The following is a 22716-nucleotide window of genomic DNA, read 5'->3' on the forward strand; positions in this document are numbered from 1 at the left end:
TAACAAACCCACACGCTGTGCGCATGTACCCTAGAACTTAAAGTATAATAATTAAAAAATAAAAAACAGTAAGAAAAAAGAAAAGTTAGCTGGGTGTGGTGGTACGTGCCTGTAGTCCCAGCTACTCTGGAGGCTGAGGCAAGAGGATCGCTTGAACACAGGAGGTTGGGGCTATGGTGAGCCATGATTCCACCACTGCACTCCAGCCTGGGTGACAGAGCGAGACTCTGTCACAAAAAAAGGTGACTTGAATTTTTTAAAATGCAATAAGTAGTAGACTCGATTCAGCTAACGAGAGAAGAAATGGAATAAAAGATCTCCAGAAATTATGTGGATGTACCACAGAGACATAAAGAGATGAAAAATATGAAAGAGAAATTAAGAGTCAAAGGAGATCTAATAGGAAGCTCCCAAAAAATGACAGTGTTTCAGAGTGAGGAACAGAGAAAATGGGGATAGGCAATTTATATGGTTTGGATGTTTGTCCCCTCCAAATCCCATGCTGAAATGTGATTCCCAATGTTGGAGGTGGGGTGTGGTGGTAGGTGATTGTATCATGGGGATGAATCCCTCATGAATGGTTTAGCAACATCACGTTGGTGGTAAATGAGTTCTCTCTCCATTAGTTCATGCACGATCTGGTTGTTCAAAAAAAATCTGGGACCTCCCTGCCGCTCTCTTGCTCCCACTCTTGCCATGTGACATGCCTGCTGCCTGATCCCACTTCGTCTTCTACCATGAGTAAAAGCTCCCTGAGGCCCTCACCCCAAGCCAGGCAGATACCAGTGCTAAGTTTCTCATAAAGCCTGCAGAACCATGAGCCAATTAAACCTCTTTTCTTAATAAATTACCCAGTCTCGGATACTTCTGTAGAGAAACACAAAAATGGACTAATGCAGTGATATTCAATATGATAATGTCATTTTATTTTTCAGAACTGTAAAATCCATAAATCTTTAGAGGATTATAGAGTTCTAAACAGAATAAATAAAAACAAATGTACACCCAAATACTCAATAGTAGAAATTCAAAATGTCAAAGATAAAATCTTAAAAGCTACCTACAAATGAACCTGAAGAATTTTATGTCAAGTGAAATGAGCCAGGCACAGAAAGACAAATACTGCATGATTTCATTTATATGTGGAATCTAAAAAGTTGAACTCATAGAAGTAGAGAGTAGAATGGTGGTTACCAGGGGCTGGGTCATGCCAGGAGGGAGGTGAGAGAAATGGGGAGATGCTGGTCAAAGGGCACAAAGCTTCAGTTAGCTAGACAGGATGAATAAAGGCTGGAATCACAGGACAATGACTACAGTTAGTAATAATGTAGGATATACTTGAAAATTACTAAGAGTAGATCTTAAATGTTCTCCCCACTAGTAAAATGATTATTTTATGAGATGATGGGTATGTTGACTATTCTGATTTAATCATTTCACAATGGATATTTATGTCATAATGTTATACTGTACACCATAAGTCTATATAATTTTCATTTGTCAATTATGTCCTAATAAAGCTAGAAAATAAAAAATAAGATAAAATAAAAAGGAAATAATTTTTCCTACCAAGGAAAGATATTCCAACAGCAGATTCTGTATCACTAATAACAGATGCCACAAACAATAAAATAAGGTTCTAAAAGTGTGAAGGGAAAATGACAGTCAACTTGCTATTTATCACACAGCTTAACTAATATTCCAGAGTGAGTGCATAGTAAAGTGACTTTCAGACTTTCAAACTCTGAGAGTGATTACTTCCTATAATCTTTGCTATAACTAATACATCAGACTGGTTCCTTTTTGATATTCTTTCCAACGGCTTTCTTACATTGTAGAGGCTGGAATGCTTTTAAAAAATGACATATCCTGGCCAAGCGCGGTGGCTCAAGCCTGTAATCCCAGCACTTTGGGAGGCTGAGGCGGGCGGACCACAAGGTCAGGAGATCGAGGCCATCCTGGCTAGCACGGTGAAACCCCGTCTCTACTAAAAATACAAAAAATTGGCTGGGCGTGGTGGCGGGCGCCTGTGGTCCCAGCTACTCGGGAGGCTGAGGCAGGAGAGTGGCGTGGGCCCGGGAGGCGGAGCTTGCAGTGAGCCGAGATTGTGCTACTGCACTCCAGCCTGGGCGACAGAGCAAGACTCCGTCTAAAAAAAAAAAAAAACCCATACCCCTTCTCTCCCACCTGAGGTCACCAACATCCTGAATTCAGTGTTCAAGATTCATTTGTCTTCCTCATGTTTCAGCTGAAGATCTTAAATTCATGACTAGTCTGAAGACAGTGTCTCCAGTGGACTAGAAACAGAAACAAAGAAGGAGCTATTAATATCAAGCACTTGTCCTAGTGAAGTAGCAGATAGCTTCTTCTCTGCAAGAGAGGTTATAAAACCTCAGAGAGGAGACTGGGCCCCAGAGTTTTCTCACATTAAACATATCATTGTTTTTTTTATTCTTCCAAAAATGCATATAGCATTGCATGTATTCCATTTCTTCCTTCCCTAACTACTCCTTGAAATGAAAGAGAATTGGGGGGTGCACAGAGATGCAGAAGATGATGAAGTAAGATGCTAATGATCAGGACTAGGAGGCTGGCAGCATCCACCTGCCACCTTTAGGCTACACTCTAAGCCACGCATGTTTCACCAGTGGAAGCTCCAAGACCCCCAGTCTTCTCAGATTTCTCCCTGAATCCAGACACCCCAGAAGGACTCCTATCACCATAGAGGTCTGTGTAGCACATCACAGCAAGCTTAGTAGCAGTGAGGGTTTAGTGGCGTTCTACCTGTGCTACCTGAGGACCTTGAGGCCTAGGCTGGCTGTGGAATGGCAGTTTTCCTTGGCAACCTGCCACAATCAGTGATGTAGTTTAGATATTTGTCCCCTCCAAATCTCATGTTGAAATTTGATCCCCAATGTTGGAAGTGCGGCACGGTTGGAAGTGTTTGGGTCATGGGGACAGATCCCTCATGACCAACTTGGTGCCATCCTTGTGGTAACGCATGAGTTCTCACTCTGTTAGTTCCTAGGGGAAACTGATTGTTAAAAAGAACCAGGCACCTCCCTCTTCTCTCGTTTCCTTCCTCTCATCACGTGATGCCGGGTCCCTTCACCTTCTGCCATGAATGGAGCTCCCTGAGGTCCCTCACCAGGTGCTGGGGCCACGCTTCTTGTATAGCCTTCAGAACTGTGAGCCAAATAAATCTCTTTTCTTTATAAATTACCCAGTCTCAAGTATTCCTTTATAGCAAAATGGACTAAGACAGTCAAGCAGGCTTCAGCAACTTGGGAGTCACTTAGAAGCTTTTTTGGAAGACAATTTTAACGAGAATTGACCTCACAAAGCAGCCATAGATCTTGCCTGTACTAAAATGATGGATTCCTTGGCCACTGAGCTGCAAGAGGCTTTGGAGCTCATCTAGTCAAGCATTTCCCAAAGTATGTAACTCAAGCACTAGTTTTTTAGGATGGTTGATAGATTTTACCCAAAAAGGTGTCTCTTAATCAGGGAAATTTGGGGAATCCTAGATTTTTTAAAAATTAAGATTCTATTCTACATACCTTCTCAGAACCTAATCTCCAAGAGGATAGCCTTTTCCCAGTTTAGCTGTGCATGATCTTTAGCAGGTTGCTTAAGTTAGCTGAGCCTCTGCTTCCTCATCTGCAATAATAATGCCCACCTTGGAGGACTGCTGTGAAGGTGAGTGAGATAATGAGCTCTGAGGCATTTAGCACGATACTGCACATAGGCAGTGGTAACAAATTCTTAGTTCCTTCTCCTTCTCCTACGCCTTTCATTTTTCTTTCAAATTTTCCTCTAGGCTTAGCAAATTACCCCTATTTACACCCTTCTGTGAAATTGTTTGAAACTAATTTCCTGAACTCTGAATGGCATCAGGTAATTATGTATGTAATGAAGGCTTACCCAGCTTACCTCGTAGGATCATAGGATCCCAGGCTACAGTGGGTAGCATGGTAAACACAGGGAATGTGGTGTGCACTGCACACTGCCAAGTGGGAGAATTGCTCTCAAGGCTTGAGTGGTAGCTTTGCCTCATCCTGAGTCACTGAGGAACAGATGGAGTCCCAGGTTAAAACATGCAGCACAGATTTATAACTACAAAAGCGGGAACTTGGGCAGCTGATCAATGGAAGAAACACTAGACAAAGAGGCAGAGGTTTCTCAACTGGCTATTTAATTTCTCAGGGCTTGAATCTCAGCATCTGTAAAATGCAGGGTTGAGTAGATATTCTTCATGCTCCCTTCCTCTAATCCCTGCTGACCCCATTTTAAAGGTTACCAGTTGTGACATAATTGCAAGTCCAAGAGGCACAGTCCATACACCTGAAGTAAATTTTATTGGGATGAGCAATTTACAATAAAACACTTTACAGCACATTGGAAAAACTCAAGTTTCACAAATTTTACATTCACAAATACCAGTCACTTTTTGCTCAAAGGCACACAGGGACCTTTGGGAAGGGACAGACCTAATGAGCCATCAGTGGGTGCTCTTTTTCTCTGGGACTTGGCAGAACTGAAGGTCCCTGACTAACAGTGGTTCAACTTAGGTTTTTAAAAATTTTGTGGTGATGTGAAAGCAATACACATTCAGTAGAAACCATACTTCGCATATCCATACAACCATTCTGGTTTTCACTTTCAGTACAGTACTCAATAAATTACATGAGCTATTCAATATTTCATTACAAGATAGGCTTTGTATTAAATGATTTTTCCCAACTGTAGTCTCATATAAGTGTTCTCAGAACATTTAAAGTAGGCTTGGCTAAGCTACGATGTTCACTAGGTTGAGCGTATTCAATGCATTTTCAACTTCCAATATTTTGGACTTATGATGGGTTTACTGAGATGTAAGTCAAGGAGCTTCTGTATTCCTAGACACTCTCAGAGAGGAGTGAAGTGCAACATCCTCCATGCTTCCCAGAGCAGGACAAACCTTCTGTATCCCTGCTGTCTTGTCTCATTCTGGTTCATAGAATTTTGTTGTGTTTTTTTTTCGAGACAGAATCTTGCTCTGTCACCCTTGCTGTAGTGCAGTGGTATGATCTCGGCTCACTGCAAGCTCCGTCTCCTGGGTTCACACCATTCTCCTGCCTCAGCCTCTCTAGAAGCTGGGACTACAGGCACCGACCACCACGCCCGGCTAATTTTTTGTATTTTTAGTAGAGACGGGGTTTCACCGTGTTAGCCAGGATGGTCTCGATCTCCTGACCTCGTGATCCGCCCGCCTCGGCCTCCCTAAGTGCTGGGATTACAGGCGTGAGCAACCGTGCCTGGCCGGTTCATAGAATTTCTATGGTAGCTTTCAGGTGAAACCATTAGCTACTTCTCGACACACTACAGAGACAATAAGTACAGGCGCATGAGCCATTTGTCCTGAAAAGTCCATTTGGGGATCCCTGTGGGCTTAGAAGACGCTCTCTGCCCAATGAAAGTCACGGTTTTGCCCATAATTCAGTAAGTGAGTTTTCAAAATTTTGTGTCTTGAAAATTTTCAACCATCTTCATAAATAGAAACTAGGATAATGAACCCTCATAGTTCATTACAGGGAAGCAGATGATGTGACCAGGTTCAGTTTCAGTTAACAGCCAAGAGGTCTAAGTGACAAACTCTCCCTCAAACCTTAGTTTCCTACTGAGCTCATATCCATGCTTTGCTTTCAGAGTTTATCTGGTGCTCGAAGAAAACCTGAAAACAGTGTGTCAGTAGCAATTGTTTAGAGCAGGTGAATTAAGCTCGATTCTGCCTGACAGGTCTCTTTTCTGGGTGATACAGTGAGTCACTCAGGACCAGATGGAAGGTGATAAAAACAATCAGTCCCTGGAATGAGATTTCTCTGGCAAGTTAGACCTTTGAAGGATGCATAGGTTTCTGTAAGTCAAAGTGACACCTGAACCACTAAAATGATGTTGACAGTGAATCTCCTTTTGAGAAATGGTGTGAAAAAACTCCCATTATTCAGACAACACAGCAAAATGCCTTTCTAGACAGCTCCGGAGGATGAGGTGTCTAAGCACAATTACTTCCAGCATATTGGAAAGCCTGCTCCTCATCTTTTGTGAAAACAGAACAATGTTTCACCACCTCTTGTTTTTGCGCAATAGCAGGAGAGGAGGAATCATGCCTCCTGGTTGAGTTTGATTCCCTGGTTCATCGTGAGGCTGTCTCTAAGGAGGGGCATGTAAGCCAGGCCCTTCCCACCACTGTCTACGATAGGGGGCAGTTCTGTCTGCATGGTGACAGGCTTCACCTTGGGTTCTTCTCACCTCTTCTTCAACTCTTCTGGTGGACACCCCTGGGAAAGGTACCCCTGTTTCTGTTAATCGTTACAATCTAAATGAAAAAGTATAAATGAAAAAAAAAAAAGGTCATGCACACATGCACACAGTCACACACACAAAGGAAAACATTGCAAATAGAGCCACAGCATGTTCACAGATGTTATCACAAATGGATGGGATAAGAGAGTGATTGTGTGTGTGTGTGTGTGTGTGTGTGTGTGTGTATGCTTTTCTGAAGTTTTCTAAGTGGTAATAATAAGTGCCCTTTGTTTTAAGGAACCCAAGTTGGTCCTTTCTTGTCTGCATATTGCTAGACCACTGAAGACTTCTGATTCATCATGGCCCAGTGACTCCAGAAAGTGAGGCATAAAAATCTCCACACCCACTCTGGCTTGCTGGCATTTCCCTGGCCCGTGTACCTGTTTCAAGCAGAGCTCTGTGCATCTGGGTCACCACACCCAAAGTATGATGCAGGTCTCCTTTGGGATGCTTAGCAGTAGGAAGGGTTGTAAGGCAGCAGCTGCCCCACAGATGGAGGCAGTTGAATGATTCAGCCCCCATCTGGGCCAAAGTTGTCCTCGTTCCTCTTCCTCAGAGATCCAGACTGCTGTGCCTCCCAGTGTTTCTTAGATGGGAATTTATGAACACATGTCTAGTTGGTGGTGCCTTTTAGTTTTCACATCACATGGGGCTAGGAGGCTGGACAGTTTTCTAGCAATTCAAGAGTCCTACAGCTTCTGCAGGAGTGTGTTTCCAGCACTCTGAAGATCATGTGTGAGAATAGGTTCTCTTTCCCTGCCTCAGGTGGAGACAGACCCCTCCTACTCCCTCTTCCCAACCTCCTCTAACTCATTGTCACAATGGGTTCCACAGATGACAGATCTGTCTTACCAGACTGGAGTTGGGAGGTGGGCAGGAGGTTATTGGCGAGGGGAGCCCTCTGGCCATCATTCTTCTCTGTCCAGGCCACTCTGAAGGAAGGAACTGGGGAGGGTGGCCTGTCCTCCTGAGGCTTGGGAGGTCTTTGACACATGCTCAGTAATGCCTTTAGCTCAATCCTGAAATTCTCATTCAGCCAGCAGTATATGAAGGGGTTATAGCACGTGCTGCTCATGGCAAACCAGTGGAAGGCAAAGTAGAGGGCATTGTTGGTGCGGATGACTTTGCTGGACAGTAGGAGGACGTAGCAGTTGAGGGGGAACCAGCAGAGGGCAAAGAGGACCACCACCAGCATCAACATTTTGATGGTCTTCTTCTTTTTGCGCCGCAGGGCAAGGTACTGCTCTGTGGTTACATCGCCAATCATGTTACACAGCCACAGTTTCTTGGCCACACGAGCGTAGGCCACAGAGATGATAAGGAGGGGCAGGATGTAGAGCAGGATGAAGGTGGCCAAATCCAGGTACTTCCAGAAGAGGTCAGCTGGCTCAGGGAAGTCTGGCAGGCAGAGGGAGCGCACAATGTCCTCACTGGGGGCAGGAAGTGGGGAGGGGGACAGAGGTAACAGAAAGGAGATATTATGGAAATATATCTGGAATATATGTGGAAAGTCTTCATCCCAAGAAGCACTGGCCTCTCCTTCCACTGGGCTCCTGGTACATCCATCTAATATAGCACTTTTGATGCTGTAGCCTAATTATCTGATTACATTTCTGCCTTCCCTACTAGGCTGGGAATTGCATAGAGGTAAAGAATACACCTGAATTTCTCTGTGTTCTCTTAATCTTGTACAATTCTTAGCCCATAGTAGAGACCCAATAAATATTTCTTGAATAAATGAATGAAATGCTCATGTTCCCAGATTGAAAAGTAACTCATCCTTGAGGAAATCCTAGAATTTCCTATTGTGCTACTTCCCCATTTTAAAGGGAAAACTAAGGCATAAAGAAAAGAAATGATGGGTCTTGAGCATATGAGTGGTAAAGCCTGAACTAACATCTCTTCAGCCGTTCATAGAACAAGTATTTATTTTATATGGAATGTACCCCAGTCCTCTTCAGCCTTTTTAGGAATATCCATGTGGCTTGGTGCTCTAGTTCTATGTGCTGGTGGTCATCACTAACAAAAGAGAGAGGAAACTTCCTTTGCTTTTGTTAGGGGGAAATAAAAATAAGTCCTCTATGTGGAAAGGTAGAAGGGCAGCCTGGATGTTGGGGGCCTGGGCATGTGATTCATTTCAATGTCCTAGAATTCCTGGAGGGGGCCTTTATAAATTAGTTGAAATCCACCTTCTGGGCTTATTTCTTTTGACCTTGCTTTTGTCACAGGAGTGAGTGAGGGTGTGTGTGTGTGTGTGTGTGCGTGTGTGCGTGCTGCAGGTGGGGTGGAGCATGGCTCCTGTGACAGACACTCCCTGGATCCCTGCAGAGCCCCTTTGCCAGTCTGGAGAACCAACCCCCCAGCAAGAAACAGCTGGCACCTGTGATCTTCTAGGTGCCTAGGACTCCCCTAAGGGCACCCAAGGCCCTTCCCACGATTCAGTACAGCCATAATTGGCTGGGAGTTTCCAGTTTTTCTAGGAAACACCTGTAACAAAAGACTGAGAGATGGAGAAATAGGAAAGCCCAGTTACCTGGCCTCAAGTTGAGGCCAACTCTGCATTTTCAGTCAGCCCCAGAGCCTCCTGTGGGGCAGGGACAGCTTCCCCTGAAATCACACCCTTCCTTAGTCTCTCCCTGGTCCCTGTCCAGCCTCTGCCACTCTCTTTCCCATTGCTCTTGGGAGCACTGTCTCAATTAGCCACTTGCAGGTGTACCTGCCATTAAGGCAAAACCTGTCTCTAAGGAAGCTCATCTAACACAACAAATGAAGCCCGGCAGGGTGGCTCATGCCTGTAATCCCAGCACTTTGTGAGGCCGAGACGGGCGGATCACCTGAGGTTCAGGAGTTTGAGACCAGTCTGACCAACATGGAGAAACCCTGTCTCTACTAAAAATACAAAATTAGTCAGGCATGGTGGTGCATGCCTATAATCCCAGCTACTCGGGAGGCTGAGGCAGGAGAATCACTTGAACCTGGGGGCCAGAGGTTGTGCTGAGCCAAGATTGTGCCATTGCACTCCAGCCTGGGCAACAAGAGCGAAACTCCATCTCAATAAATAAATAAATAAATAAATAAATAAATAAATAAATAAATAAATAAAAAGCAGGAGTTACAATCCTAATCTCTGATAAAAGAGACTTTAAGCCAAAAAATATCAAAAGAGACAAAGAAGGGCATTACATGATGGTAAAGGGATCAATGCAGCAAGAAAAGCTAACTATCCTAAATATATACACACCCAATACAGGAGCACCCAGATTCATAAAGTAAGTTCTTAGAGACCTACAAAGAGACTCAGACTCCCACACAATAATAATGGGAGACTTTAACACCCCACTACCAATATTAGACAGATCAATGAGACAGAAAATTAACAAGCATATTCAGGACTTTAACTCAGCTCTGGAGCAAATGGACCTAATAGACATCTACAGAACTCTCTACCCCAAATCAACAGAATATACATTCTTCTCAGCAGCATATCACACTTATTCCAAAATTGACCACATAATTGGAACTAAAACACTCCTCAGCAAAAGCAAAAGAATGGACATAATAACAATCTCTCAGACCGCAGTGCAATCAAACCAGAACTCAGGATTAAGAAACTCACTCAAAACCACACAACTCCATGGAACTGAACAACCACATATGAAATGACTACTGAGTAAATAATGAAATGAAGGTAGAAATAAAGATGCTCTTTGAAACCGATGACAATGAAGACACAACATACCAGAATCTCTGGGACACATTTAAAGCAGTGTGTAGAGGGAAATGTATAGCACTAAATAAATCCCCATAAGAGAAAGCAGGAAAGATCTAAAATTGACACATTAACATCAAAATTAAAAGAACTCGAGAAGCAACAGCAAAAAAATTCAGAAGCTAGCAGAAGGCAAGAAATAACTAAGATCAGAGCGGAAATGACAGAGATAGAGACACGAAAAACCCTTAAAAAAAATCAATGAATCCAGGAGCTGTTTTTTTGAAAAGATCAACAACATAGATAGACCACTAGCCAGACTAATAAAGAAGAAAAGAGAGGAGAATCAAATAGATGCAAGAAAGAATGATATAGGGGATATCACCACTGATCCCACAGATATACAAACTCCCATCACAGAATACTATAAACACCTCTACACAAATAAACTAGAAAATCTAGAAGAAATGGATAATTCCTGGACACATACACCCTCACAAGACTAAACCAGGAAGAAGTCAAAAGCCATAATAAACCACTAATGAGTTCTGAAATTGAGGCAGTAAGTAATAGCCTACCAACCAAAAAAAGTCCAGGACCAGACGGATTTACAGCCAAATTCTACTAGAGGTACAAAGAGGAGCTGGTACCATTCCTTCTGAAACTATTCCAAACAATAGAAAATGAAGGAATCCTCCTTAACTCATTTTATTAGGCCAGCATCATGCTGATACCAAAACCTGGCAGAGACACCACAGAAAAAGAAAATTTCAGGGCAATATCCCTGATAAACATCAATACGAAAATCCTCAATAAAATAGTGGCAAACTGAATCCAGCAGAACATCAAAAACCTCATCCACCACGATCAAGTCGGCTTCGTCCCTGGGATGCGAGGCTGGTTCAACATATGCAAATCAATAAACATAATGCATCACATAAACAGAACCAATGACAAAAACCATGATTATCTCAATAGATGCAGAAAAGGCCTTCGACAAAATTCAGCACCCTTTCATGCTAAAAACTCTCAATAAACTAGGTATCAATGGAATGTATCTCAAAGTAATAAGAACTATATATGACAAACCCACAGCCAATATCATACTGAATGGACAAAAACTGGAAGCATTCCCTTTGAAAACCAGCATAAGACAAGGATGCCCTCTCTCACCACTCCTATTCAACATAGTATTGGAAGTTCTGGCCAGGGCAATCAGGCAGGAGAAAGAAAGAAAGGATATTCAAATAAGAAGAGAGGAAGTCAAACTGTGTCTGTTTGCAGATTGTATATTTAGAAAATCCCATCGTCTCAGCCCAAAATCTCCTTAAGCTGATAAGCAACTTCAGCAAAGTCTCAGGATACAAAATCAATGTGCAAAAATCACCAGCATTCCTATATACCAATAACAGATAAACAGAGAGCCAAATCATAAGTGAATTCCCATTCACAGTTGCTACTAAGAGAATAAAATACCTAGGAATACAACTTACAAGAGATGTGAAGGACCTTTTCAAGGAGAAATACAAACCACTGCTCAACAAAATAAAAGAGGACACAAACAAATGGAAAGACATTCCATGCTCAGGGATAGGAAGAAACAATATCATGAAAATGGCCATACTGCCCAAAGTAATTTATAGATTCAATGGTATCCCCATCAAGCTACCACTAAGTTTCTTCACAGAATTGGAAAAAACTACTTTAAACTTCATATGGAACCAAAACAGAGTCCACATAGCCAAGACAATCTTGGGCAGGAAGAACAAAGCTGGAGGCATCATGCTACCTGACTTCAAACTATACTACAAGGCTACAGTAACCAAAACAGCATGGTCCTGGTACCAAAACAGATATATAGACCAATAGAATAGAACACAGGCCTCAGAAATAACACCACACATCTACAACCATCTGATCTTTGACAAACCTGACACAAACACGCAAGGGGGAAAGATTCTTTATTTAATAACTGTTCTTGGAAACACTGGCTAGCCATATGCAGAAAACTGAAACTGGACCCCTTTTATACAAAAATCAACTCAAGATGGATCAAAGCCTTAAACTAAGACCTAGGATCATAAAAATCCTAGAAGAAAACATGGGCAATATCATTCAGGATGTACGCATGGGCAAAGACTTCGTGTCTAAAACACCAAAAGCAACAGCAACAAAAGCCAAAATTGATAAATGGGATCTAATTAAACTAAAAAGCTTCTGCATAGCAAAAAAAAAAAAAAACTATCATCAGAGTGAACAGGCAACCTACAGAATGGGAGAAAATTTTTGCAATCTATCTGTCTATCTGACAAAGGGCTAACATCCAGGATCTACAAAGAACTTAAATAAATTTACAAGAAAAAAAAAACCATCAAAAAGTGGGCAAAGGATATGAACAGACACTTCTCAAAAGAAGATATTTATGCAGCCAAGAGACATTTGAAAAAATGCTCGTCATCACTGGTCATCAGATAAATGAAATCAAAATTGCAATGAGATACCATCTCATGCCAGTTAGAATGGCAATCATTAAAAAGTCAGGAAACAATTGATGCTGAAGAGGATGTGGAGAAATAGGAATGCTTTTACATTGTTGGTGGGAGTGTAAATTAGTTCAACCATTGTGGAAGACAGTGTGGTGATTCCTCAAGGATCTAGAACTAGAAATACCATTTGACCCAGCGATCCCATTATTGGGTATGTACCCAAAGGATTATAAATCATTCTACTATAAAGACACATGCACACATATGTTTACTGCAGCACTATTCACAATAGCAAAGACTTGGACCAATCCAAATGTCCGTCAATGATAGACTGGATAAAGAAAACACGGCACACATACACCATGGAATACTATGCAGCCATAACAAAGGATGAGTTCATGTCCTTTGCAGGGACATGGATGAAGCTGGAAACTATCATTTTCAGCAAACTATGACAAGAACAGAAAATCAAATACCACATATTCTCGCTCGTGAGAGCTGAACAATGAGAACACATGGACATAGAGAGAGGAACATCATACACTGGGGCCTGTCAGGGGGTGGGAACTGGGGGAGGGACAACATTAGGAGAAATACCTAATGTAGGTGACGGGTTGATTGGTGCAGCAAACCACCAGGGCACGTGTATACTTATGTAACAAAACTGCATGTTCTGTACATGCATCCCATAATTTAAAGTATAATAAAAAAATTTAAACAAAAAGACAAACCAGTGACCAACAACAACAACAATAACAAATGATAAAAATCACTCTAAAAGGCTGGGCGCAGTGGCTCATGCCTGTAATCTTAGCACTTGGGGATCCCAAGGTAGGCGGATAACCTGAGGTCCGAAGTTCGAGACCAGCCTGGCCAACGTGGTGAAACCCCCGTCTCTACTAAAAATACAAAAAATTAGCCAGGCATGGTGGTATGTGCCTGTAATTCCAGCTACTTGGGAAGCTGAGGCAGGAGAATTGCTTGAACCCAGGTAGCGGAGGTTACAGTGATCTGAGATCCCGCTATTACACTCTAGTCTGGGCAACAGAATGAGACTTTGTCTCAAAAAAAAAAAAAAAAAAAAAAAAGTCACTCTAAGATCATTCATTCATTCAGTAAATACATACCAAGAGCTTGTTATGTGGAGACAGTAAGCTCAGTGTGGGGATCACCGAGATAACAAAGAAACAGGGCCAGTTCTTCCCAAATTGACACTGCAGCAGGGAGATCACCTAATGAACCAGTTGAAGTTTTAAAAAAACTGTGTGTTGAAAGAAAGACGTTCTCATTCAGTAGAGCATAAGATAAACATGTACAGGAGGTAGGGGAGATAGAGAAGCCTGCCTCAGGCTCAGAATTGCATGCAGGTTTTGTTTGTAGACAGTGTGAGCGGTTTACACCTTTTCAACAAGGCCTTAGTGATTGGGATCTCAGGCTGTGAGTATAGCACCCTGGTGACAGATGCTGATAATTATTGCTTTGTCCTTGCAGAGAACCCGGAAAGAGAATAAGTGAGAAGCTAAAGAAGAGAGAAGGCAGACAAAACGTAGAGGACAGGCATGGACCAGGAGGTAACAGGATGGGAGCGAGCCAGAGAAAGACTCAGTGAGGCAGGTACTAGTTACTCAGAGAGCTGTGAGCTCCTGGGGGCCTCAGGTATCCCTTGGTCGAGCCTGACTCGGGAGAAGACGCGAATCACCAGGCAGATCCCTGCGAATTCATCTCACCTGTATTTGAAGGTAAATAATTTCTGGCAGATAGCATGTGGGAGTGAAAAGAATGTAGCCATGGTCCAGATGACAGCGATGTAGATGACACCCTTTGTGATTGAGATCCGGGGTTTCAAGGGGTGCATAATGACCTGGAAAACAAGCAAACCGCATCATTAACTGAAGACGTTTTGAAACAAATCAGAAATCTGGGCCAGGTGCAGGAGCTCACGGCTGTAATCCCAGCACTTTGGGAGGCTGACGCAGAAGAATCACTTGAGTCCAGGAGTTCTAGACAAGACTGGGCAACAAAGTGAGACCCTGCCTCTATATATTTTAAAAAAATGAAAATACATAAATAAATAAAAAGAAATCTGGAGGCACAGCTCACTTGTCACATAAGGCAGGCCCTACTGATAAAGCCAAGCACCTTCATTATTGAGCTCCTGAGCTACACCAGGTAGCTGCTGGGGGAGAGGTAGGCCCAGCCATGTCCCACCCAACAGCCCACCTCCAGAGGAGGAAAGAAAGGGTCATCTGGATTCAGAGACCGGGGCAGGTCATCTGCCTCTTGCTGATCATACTCAGGCTGAACCAGGGTCCAGTGAGAGGACTGGGGAGGGGTTCAGGAGGAAGGCTGCTCACATGGCATCACAGCGAGGCTGGGAGAGGAGCAAGCCCATGGTCAGCTCCTATCTCCTCGGGACCTGAGCTCATCTTCCCATGATTCTAGACCCCTTAGGTTATGGTGGACTCTGAGAGGGTCTGACAGACAGGAAGAGACCGTACTCATCACTCATCCTGGGAAGCTACATGGGCACTACTTATGTGGGAACTCCCAACATGTTTATGAAAGCCATTACTAAAATTGCACCAGGGCCCAGCTCTCACACACCCATAATAAACTCAGTGTTGCAGGCTTCAGGCTGAAATGCATCTTGGAGTTGCTACTGTATATCAATCAATTCTCCTAAAAGGTTTAAATAAAGACTTAAGGATGTAAAACCATCCTCATTTTCAGATGAGAACATTATTTTTTGAAAAAAGCATTTGGGATAGGTTAGTCCAGGGTTAGGGGGAAGAGGTCAGGAAGAGGTGCCACCACCTCTAGATGTCATCCCAGAACACACTGGACATTCTGGCTGTGTCCTGAACTTTTTTTTATTCCTTCCAATGTTTTCAAGGTTTTATGGGAGGAAGCAATGAGGCTTCAGAAGCTGACAGCACATCTCTGTTCTGGATTCAGCCATCTCTGCCCTTCACACTCTTGTGTTCAGATTGCTGAAGGGAGTGGCAGCCTGGGGCAGAGGCTCCAAGCACTTCTCAAAGACTCTGTTGACCTTGGGACAGAGCCCCTTGTTGGGGTATATGTTGCAGTAACATGGTCAACATGAGCAAGGCTTTGCCGCTATTCCCCAGACCCACTCTTAGCCCATGGTCAATGCTCGGTTGCGTTAATCTGGGGTAAAGCATAGGCCAGGTAAAAGCAATCAGAAGTCCTTCTAGTTAAATTAAGGGAGACAGTTAAGAAAAGGCAGGAAATATTTATATGCAAGCTTTTCACACTTTACACTAAAGCATCTGCAACATACATTAAGAGTTGATTGTTAACAAAATTATGGCATTTCAGAGATAAAGAGATCTCAAAATTTGACTAGTTCCATTCCTTATCAGATGCAGGAATCTCCTCAAATACCTCCCCATCAAGTTGTCATCCTCACTTTGCTTAAATATGGCTGATGACATGAAACTCATTACCTCCCAGGCAGGTTTGTCTACGTTTAGACACTTCTACAAGAGAATTCTTCCCACATTGGACTGACTGTATCTTTGAAACTGCATCTTTGGGCCGGGCGCGGTGGCTCAAGTCTGTAATCCCAGCACTTTGGGAGGCCGAGACGGGCGGATCACGAGGTCAGGAGATTGAGTCCATCCTGGCTAACACGGTGAAACCCCGTCTCTACTAAAAAATACAAAAAACTAGCCGGGCGATGTGGCGGGCGCCTGTAGTCCCAGATACGTGGGAGGCTGAGGCAGGAGAATGGCGTGAACCCAGGAGGCGGAGCTTGCAGTGAGCTGAGATCCGGCCACTGCACTCCAGCCTGGGCGGCAGAGCGAGACTCCGTCTCAAAAAAAAAAAAAAAAGAAACTGCATCTTTGAAGCCTCCTATCCCGTGGTCCTTGTTGCATCTCATGGTGCTACTCAGAATAAATCTCATCTTTCTGTGTCTGGTGGCCCTCATAATATTGGCCTTGTAGATTCCTTTGAGTCTTCTCAGAACAGCATGGTCTAGTGACTGGAACATGGGCTTGGAGCCAGACAGACCTCAGTCCTAATCCTAGCTTCACCATTCATAGGCACATGATCTTGGAAAAGCTACATATGCACTTTACTGAGCCTCCATTCTATAATTCAGCACAGGTCTAAGCATACAACATGAGTTCATTGAGTAAGCATGGAAAAGGCGCTTGGCATGAAGCTGTCCTACTTAGATGTCCTGGTCAGTTCCTTTCACCATATACACCTATGAGCTTCCCATGGGGGCAGAACTGTTAGAATACCTTCCTGACCCAGGGCTGCCATGCTCCACTGCAATGCCTGCTTCTGCCACCTAGACATCCTGGCTTGTTTTCTGCCTGAATAGCCTGAATTGGTAAATATTCATCTCTCACTCTGAAGCCTCGTCTCTGACCTGCAATTACTCCTCTCCTTTAATCTGTGATTTTCTGGTATTGCTTTTCTGTCCTCAAAACAAGCTCACTAATTTCTGAGACAGAAAATGCCAGCAATGGCCGGGCATGATGGCTCATGCCTGTAATCCCAGCACTTTGGGAGGCCGAGGTGGGTGTATTACCTGAGGTCAGGAATTCAAGACCAGCCTGGCCAATATGGCAAAACCCCATCTCTACTAAAAGTACAAAAATTAGCCGGGCATGGTGGCAGGTGCCTCTAATCCCAGCTACTCAGGAGGCTGAGGCAGGAGAATTCCTTGGACCCAGGAGGCAGAGGTTGAGTCAAGATGTCACCACTGCACTCCAGCCTGAGCGACAAGAGTGAGACTCTGTCTCAAAAAAAAAAAAAAAAAAAAAGAAAAGAAAAGAAAAAGAAAAAAGAAAATGCTAGCAATGAGTATTCATTGGATCAGCAAACTAAAAATAACTTTCTGTAATAATTAGGACAAAGGGTTTAATATCACTAACGTATGTGTTCATGTTGATCAATAAGAAGAGAAACACACTCATTGAAAACTGGGCTAAAACGCTGTCTTCAGAGCCCCTGCAACTTCTAGGGAAGGGAAGCAAGACAGGGAAGAGCAGAGCATTAGGGGTAGGTGCCCTTACCTGGTGGCGGTCCACCGCAATGGCTGTCAGCGTCAGTGCTGAGACGTGCAGGGAGCAGTACTGGGCAAAGCGGCTGACATGGCACATGCCCTTCCCAAATATCCATGTGCTGTTCACAAAGCGAACCTGGAGATGAGCCCAAAGATGTTAGGAGACAGACAGGCCTTGACTTTGACACCCATCCCTAGAGGTCTCTGAGGAGCATGCCCTTAGGAGGATTCCTCCAGCTCCTCCCTTCTTTCTGTCTATGATACTGAATTGTGGAGTAAACATGATTTTCTCCAGCACAACTCATTTTCATTCATTCAATTCAGCAAACCCTGATCATACTTCTGGGCCAGGCTCCATTAGGTGCCAGGAAGGATGTGGGCTTTGGAGTTGGACTTCCCACCTCTAACAGTTTCTTACTGTGAGGGCTTGGGCAAGATAGGTAACCTCTCTGAATCTGTTTCCTCATTTGCAAAAAAAAGCCATCAAAAATCTCTTCCTTATAGGCTTAGTATAAGGTTTAAATTTTTTAAATGTCTGTAAAGGGCAAAACACAATGTCTGGCAGACTGTTCAGCTATTATTAGAAGTAAATAGTAGCTATTTTTATGTGCAATAACAAAATTCACTCTTGGTCCACACAAGTTCAATCTAGTAGGGGAGACACATCTGAATTCACAACACAGCATGTAGGCTGTGCTGGCAAATCTTGGTTAAACTGGCCTTTCAGGTCATCATCTGGGGTGGAGACCCAGGGACCTGTAGAGGTGTTGACAGGTGTGGGGAGAGAAGACAAGCTCTCAAAACCGTGTAGGGACCTAGAAGCAGGCCTGGTCCTTATCCCACATCACCCAGCACTATTTACTCATTCAATTAGTACTTGAGCAACTCCTGTGAGTAACATCCCATGCCTGAGAGAGATTGAGCATTGATTCTGATTAAGGAGTTTGCAGCCAGGGCAGAGGAGGGTCAAGTCAAGTGCAAGACAGAAAGTAATCAATGCTTTGTAGAGACCCAGACAAAGGGCAATGGGGCCACCAGACAGGGATGGGAGTGGGCAGAGGCACAGAGGCATAGAAATAGGGCAAGTTAGCCCAAGAGAAGGAGTATAATGTAGTGACTTACAGCAGAGTGTTTGCCACTGATCACTGTGACCTTGGGCAAGGCATTGGGCCCTCTGAGCCCCACTTTCCTCATCTGTAAAATGGACTAACCCTTTTCACATGGTTGTTACATCAATCAAGATTGATAACACATGTAAAGTAGGTACAACAGTGCCTAGTACATTAATGCTATCAACTGCCATTATTACAATATATGAGACATTTGAACTGAGGAAGGATTCGTGCACATGGAGATGAGGACAAAAGTCATTGGCACTGGATCAGAAATCCCAGGACCTGTTTGGGGAATAAGGAGTGGATTGGTTTGTCTGGAGTGTGTGAATGAGAGTCATGACAAGTCTGGCCAGATCTTGAAACTAGGACAACAGACCAGGGATGTTACTTTCTTTGAGGAGGGCAGGGAGGAGCCATTGAGGCTTTTGAGCAGTTCAGTAACATTATAGAGCTAGAAATCTTCAGCTATTCCTACTTCCCACCCCCACACTGGAATTACCAAATCCAACCAGTTCTACCTCTCACTGGTTTTCAAAACTGTTCCCTCTTCTTCAGTCCCAAGTCCATGGGCCTTGTGGGGTACCCCATTATCTCTCCCTTGGACTATTATAACCTCTGAACAGCTTTCCCAGTTCTCCAGGTTTGTCACCTTAGAATTCAGCCTTCATACTCCTGACAGCATTTCTGCTAACCACAATCATATTATTGTCTCCCTTCTGCTTGGAGTCATCCTGGCTCTCAGGACAGAGTATCCAGGCCCCTTCACAACCTGGTCCCACCTTTCTTTCTGGCCACCTCCGCTTCTGCCTCCCCTGCCCACTCCTCCACTGTGCTTCCTGCTGCTCCAGCTTCATTGAGCCACTCAGTGTTCCCACAACACACCATGAACTTTGATGCTTCAATGCCTTTGTTCTCCCTGGTCCCTCTGTCTGCACTAAGTGTTCATCTCGACCTGGAAAATTCCTATTCAGCCAGGTCCTGTTGAAATGTCACATTCTTTGCAGTCTCCTTTGACCTTCTCGTGGGACTCTGATGGGTCAGAATGAAAGACTCCCTCCTCCAGGCTCCACTACATCCTGTGTGCATCTATCTCTATCTACCAGGGGAACTGTAAGTAATTGTCTGCTTTTCTCTCCATTATCAGAGCTGGGCTTCATGCTGACTGCAGTAGATGAAGTGGATAGGAAGGGAGACCAGGGAAGAAGGATATTGTTGCCAATCAGCCAAAGGCAGGGATGCCTTTCCCAGTAGGGGAGCCTGAGCTGAGTAGGCCGAGGGGTTGGAAGCCCCTCCCCATAACCTTCTCCCTTTCCTACCTACCAGCACCTTATAAGCTATAATCCAAGTTTGGATTGGGGCAGTTTGATGGGTCAGGTTCAAGGCTAAGCTGCTTTGGCTCATACTGGAGGGGGTGCTGGGTTCTGAGGACCTTGACATCCTGTAGATCTCTTGCAGGAGATCCTCTGGGGCAGGTATTGCCAGCTGTCAGGTGTAGCCTGTCCTTGAGTCTGTGGCCTCCCTACCCATTCTTGTGTCTGCTGTAGATCCAGCCCCGCATCCTGGCTCTGGGCAGCAGCAAAAAAGGCCATGTTCTGTGGCTTCCCAGTGCCCAACCTGGGTAGCCCAGCCCAACCACACCATTGTAGGTTCTCAGGTCAGAAACCAAGGAAGGGGCAAGGGGTGGCAGGGATGCTGTTGCCTTGTGCTTTGAGACACCCACGGAGGAGGGGAGTATTTGAAAGCCGGCTTATCCTTGGGTAATGCCCAGGGGATATTGAGCAGCCATCAATACGTTAGATGTAGGCTGACAGGAGATCAGAACAGGGTTTGGAGTAGCAGAAGCTAAACATGGTCCAAGAGTGTTCTTCACTCCCAGCTGGCTGGCTTAGTGGACCGACCTCTGGATTTGAGTTAGGGGATGGAATTCTCATCCTGGATCTGCCAACTACTGGCCAGGTGGCTTTGGACAAGGGATTGAACCTCCCTGTGCCCTAGTTTTCTCATCTGCAAAATGTGAGTAATATTCTAATTAGTGAGGATGAAAAAGAGAATGTGAGGGCACTTTTTCAATATAAGATTTGGAAGGACGTTCACACAGGTGATGGACTTGTGGGGGTTCCTCCTGTGTTTTTTTGCTTGTCTGTGATATCTGGTTGTGTGTGTACAAGAGATAGCGGGAAGAGAGACAGAGAGAGATTAATAGATACTGCTTTAGTAATCACTCAAATAACAGTTATTCCATAAAATGAAAAAAATATAACACACTAGAGAAACATGCAGTATAACTGTCACTATGGTTGCTCAGTCATCGCCCTTACAGTCCCAAAGCATCCATGAGAGCCACACTCCCTGGTCACAGCGAGACACCACCAGTGCTAAGTAGCCAGAGCTTGGGGGAGGAATCCCATCAGCTGCAATGTGCAAATGCCCCCAGCCTGCCCGATCTCTGCAGCGCAAGCCCACTCCCCTCATTTCTTCCTCAACACAGATCTCAAACACAGCCTCATGATCAACCCACAGAAGGGAAATGCACTTTAAATAAGTGGTCTGGGAAAATGCACTTAATGTTCCATTAAAAATTAGCAATTGTTTGATATTTCAGTTGTAGCACAAAGCAGCATCCCATGGGTACGGGTGGGCACTGAATAGGCTGCACTTCAGAGGGAGGGGGACCTAATCATCGCTGCTGACATTTCAGGGGCATTGATTTACTGCTCAATTATCAAGCAAGCCCAGACCCAGTGAGATTAAACAGGAAATGGTCGTTCATTTCCAGCTGGCTGCAGACACTCAAACTATTGACCCAATGCCACCTCTGCAGAAGCTCTGGCTTATAAAGTGATGAGATAGAAAGAAGTGGGGAGGAATCAGAGTGTGGCAGGGGAGAGAGAGGAAGAGAGGAGAGGAGGGGAGAGGAGAGGAGAGAGAATAGAAAAATAAAATCACAGAGAGACTGACAAGAAGAAAAAGAGATAAGAGGTGAGGAGACAGAGACAGACGAATAGGGAGACAGAAAGAGAGAGAGAAAAAAAAAGATGAGGACACACAGACAGAGACAGAGAAGAGAGACAGGAAGACTTCAGAAAGAGAGACAGAGACTGAAAGAAAGACTAAGAAAAACAGAAGAGAGAGTCAAGAACCGAGATGACAGAGGAGAGAGAAAAGAGACTAGGACAGGAAGATAGAGGCAGAGGAGAAATGAGGAGGAAGAGAGACGTGGAGAGAGAAGTGGGGACCCACAGAGAGACACAGAACGGCAGAGGGAGGCCGGAGAATTGAGATAGGAGAGGGAGATGAAGAGAGAAGGTGGGGCGGCAGGCAGCGGGCCCCTTACCAAAGTGAAGGGGGTGTTGAGCAGCGTGATCATTATGTCGGCAACTGCCAGGTTGACGATGAAGAGGCTGGTGGCCGAGTGCATTCGCTGGTTCTTAAAGATGACATGACAGACCAGGACGTTGCCAAAGAGTGAGAAGACAATGATGAAGGAGTAAGCCACGATGAGCAGGGCTTTCACCGTGGGGTTCTGGGACTCGGCGCCGTAGCGCCTCCTGCCCACAAAGTTCTGCCAGTCGGAGAAGGTGTAGTTGTTCCAGGAGAAGAAGTGCGAGGCATTGGGCACGACCAGGGCCGCCTCCAGGCTCTGCTCGTCGGCCCGGCCCTCGTGGGGCTCGGTGGCTCGCACCAAGGGGAGGAGACAGAGCAGCAAGAGGTGAGGGACCATTTTGCAGGAGCCACCCCTCCCTTGGGAGCCTGCGGGTCGGGCGTCCACTCTCGCCGGGCTCGGGGCGCGCAGCCGGGGTGCGGGACGAAGAGCTTGCAAGGCCGTCCCAAGGAGCCAGGTACCGACCCGCGGAGCACCGCGCAGCCGGCCACCAGCCCGCGATCGGCACCCCAGCTCCGGGTTTGTTGGAGCACTTTTATATCTCTGCTCCCACCAGGCTGGTAGGGAGCGCCTCTGCCTATTGGGCAGCGCGGCGTCTCTCGCGGCGACGGTGACGCGCTCCAGCTCTGACAAGCCTG

General features: G+C 44.8%; 1 protein-coding gene across 2 annotated transcripts; it reads right to left on the reverse strand.

Annotated features, from left to right (window-relative positions):
- Nucleotides 1-6698: 6698 nt before the first annotated feature.
- Nucleotides 6699-22580, reverse strand: GPR83 (G protein-coupled receptor 83). Of its 2 annotated transcripts, XM_010360560.2 has the most exons (4): nucleotides 22031-22580; nucleotides 17592-17717; nucleotides 14268-14401; nucleotides 6699-7775 (listed from the first exon to the last, which is right to left on the reverse strand). In XM_010360560.2, the coding sequence occupies exons 1-4, from the start codon at nucleotides 22415-22417 to the stop codon at nucleotides 7151-7153; spliced, it is 1272 nt and encodes a 423-aa protein (XP_010358862.1). In that variant the 5' UTR covers nucleotides 22418-22580; the 3' UTR covers nucleotides 6699-7150. The 2 variants fall into 2 exon arrangements, with proteins under 2 accessions (XP_010358862.1, XP_030774258.1); XM_030918398.1 differs by lacking the exon at nucleotides 17592-17717 and having other exon boundaries at nucleotides 7151-7775; nucleotides 22031-22417.
- Between the last annotated feature and the right edge of the window lie 136 nt (nucleotides 22581-22716).

Source organism: Rhinopithecus roxellana, chromosome 15 (assembly GCF_007565055.1).
Source record: "Rhinopithecus roxellana isolate Shanxi Qingling chromosome 15, ASM756505v1, whole genome shotgun sequence".
NCBI lineage: Eukaryota > Metazoa > Chordata > Mammalia > Primates > Cercopithecidae > Rhinopithecus > Rhinopithecus roxellana.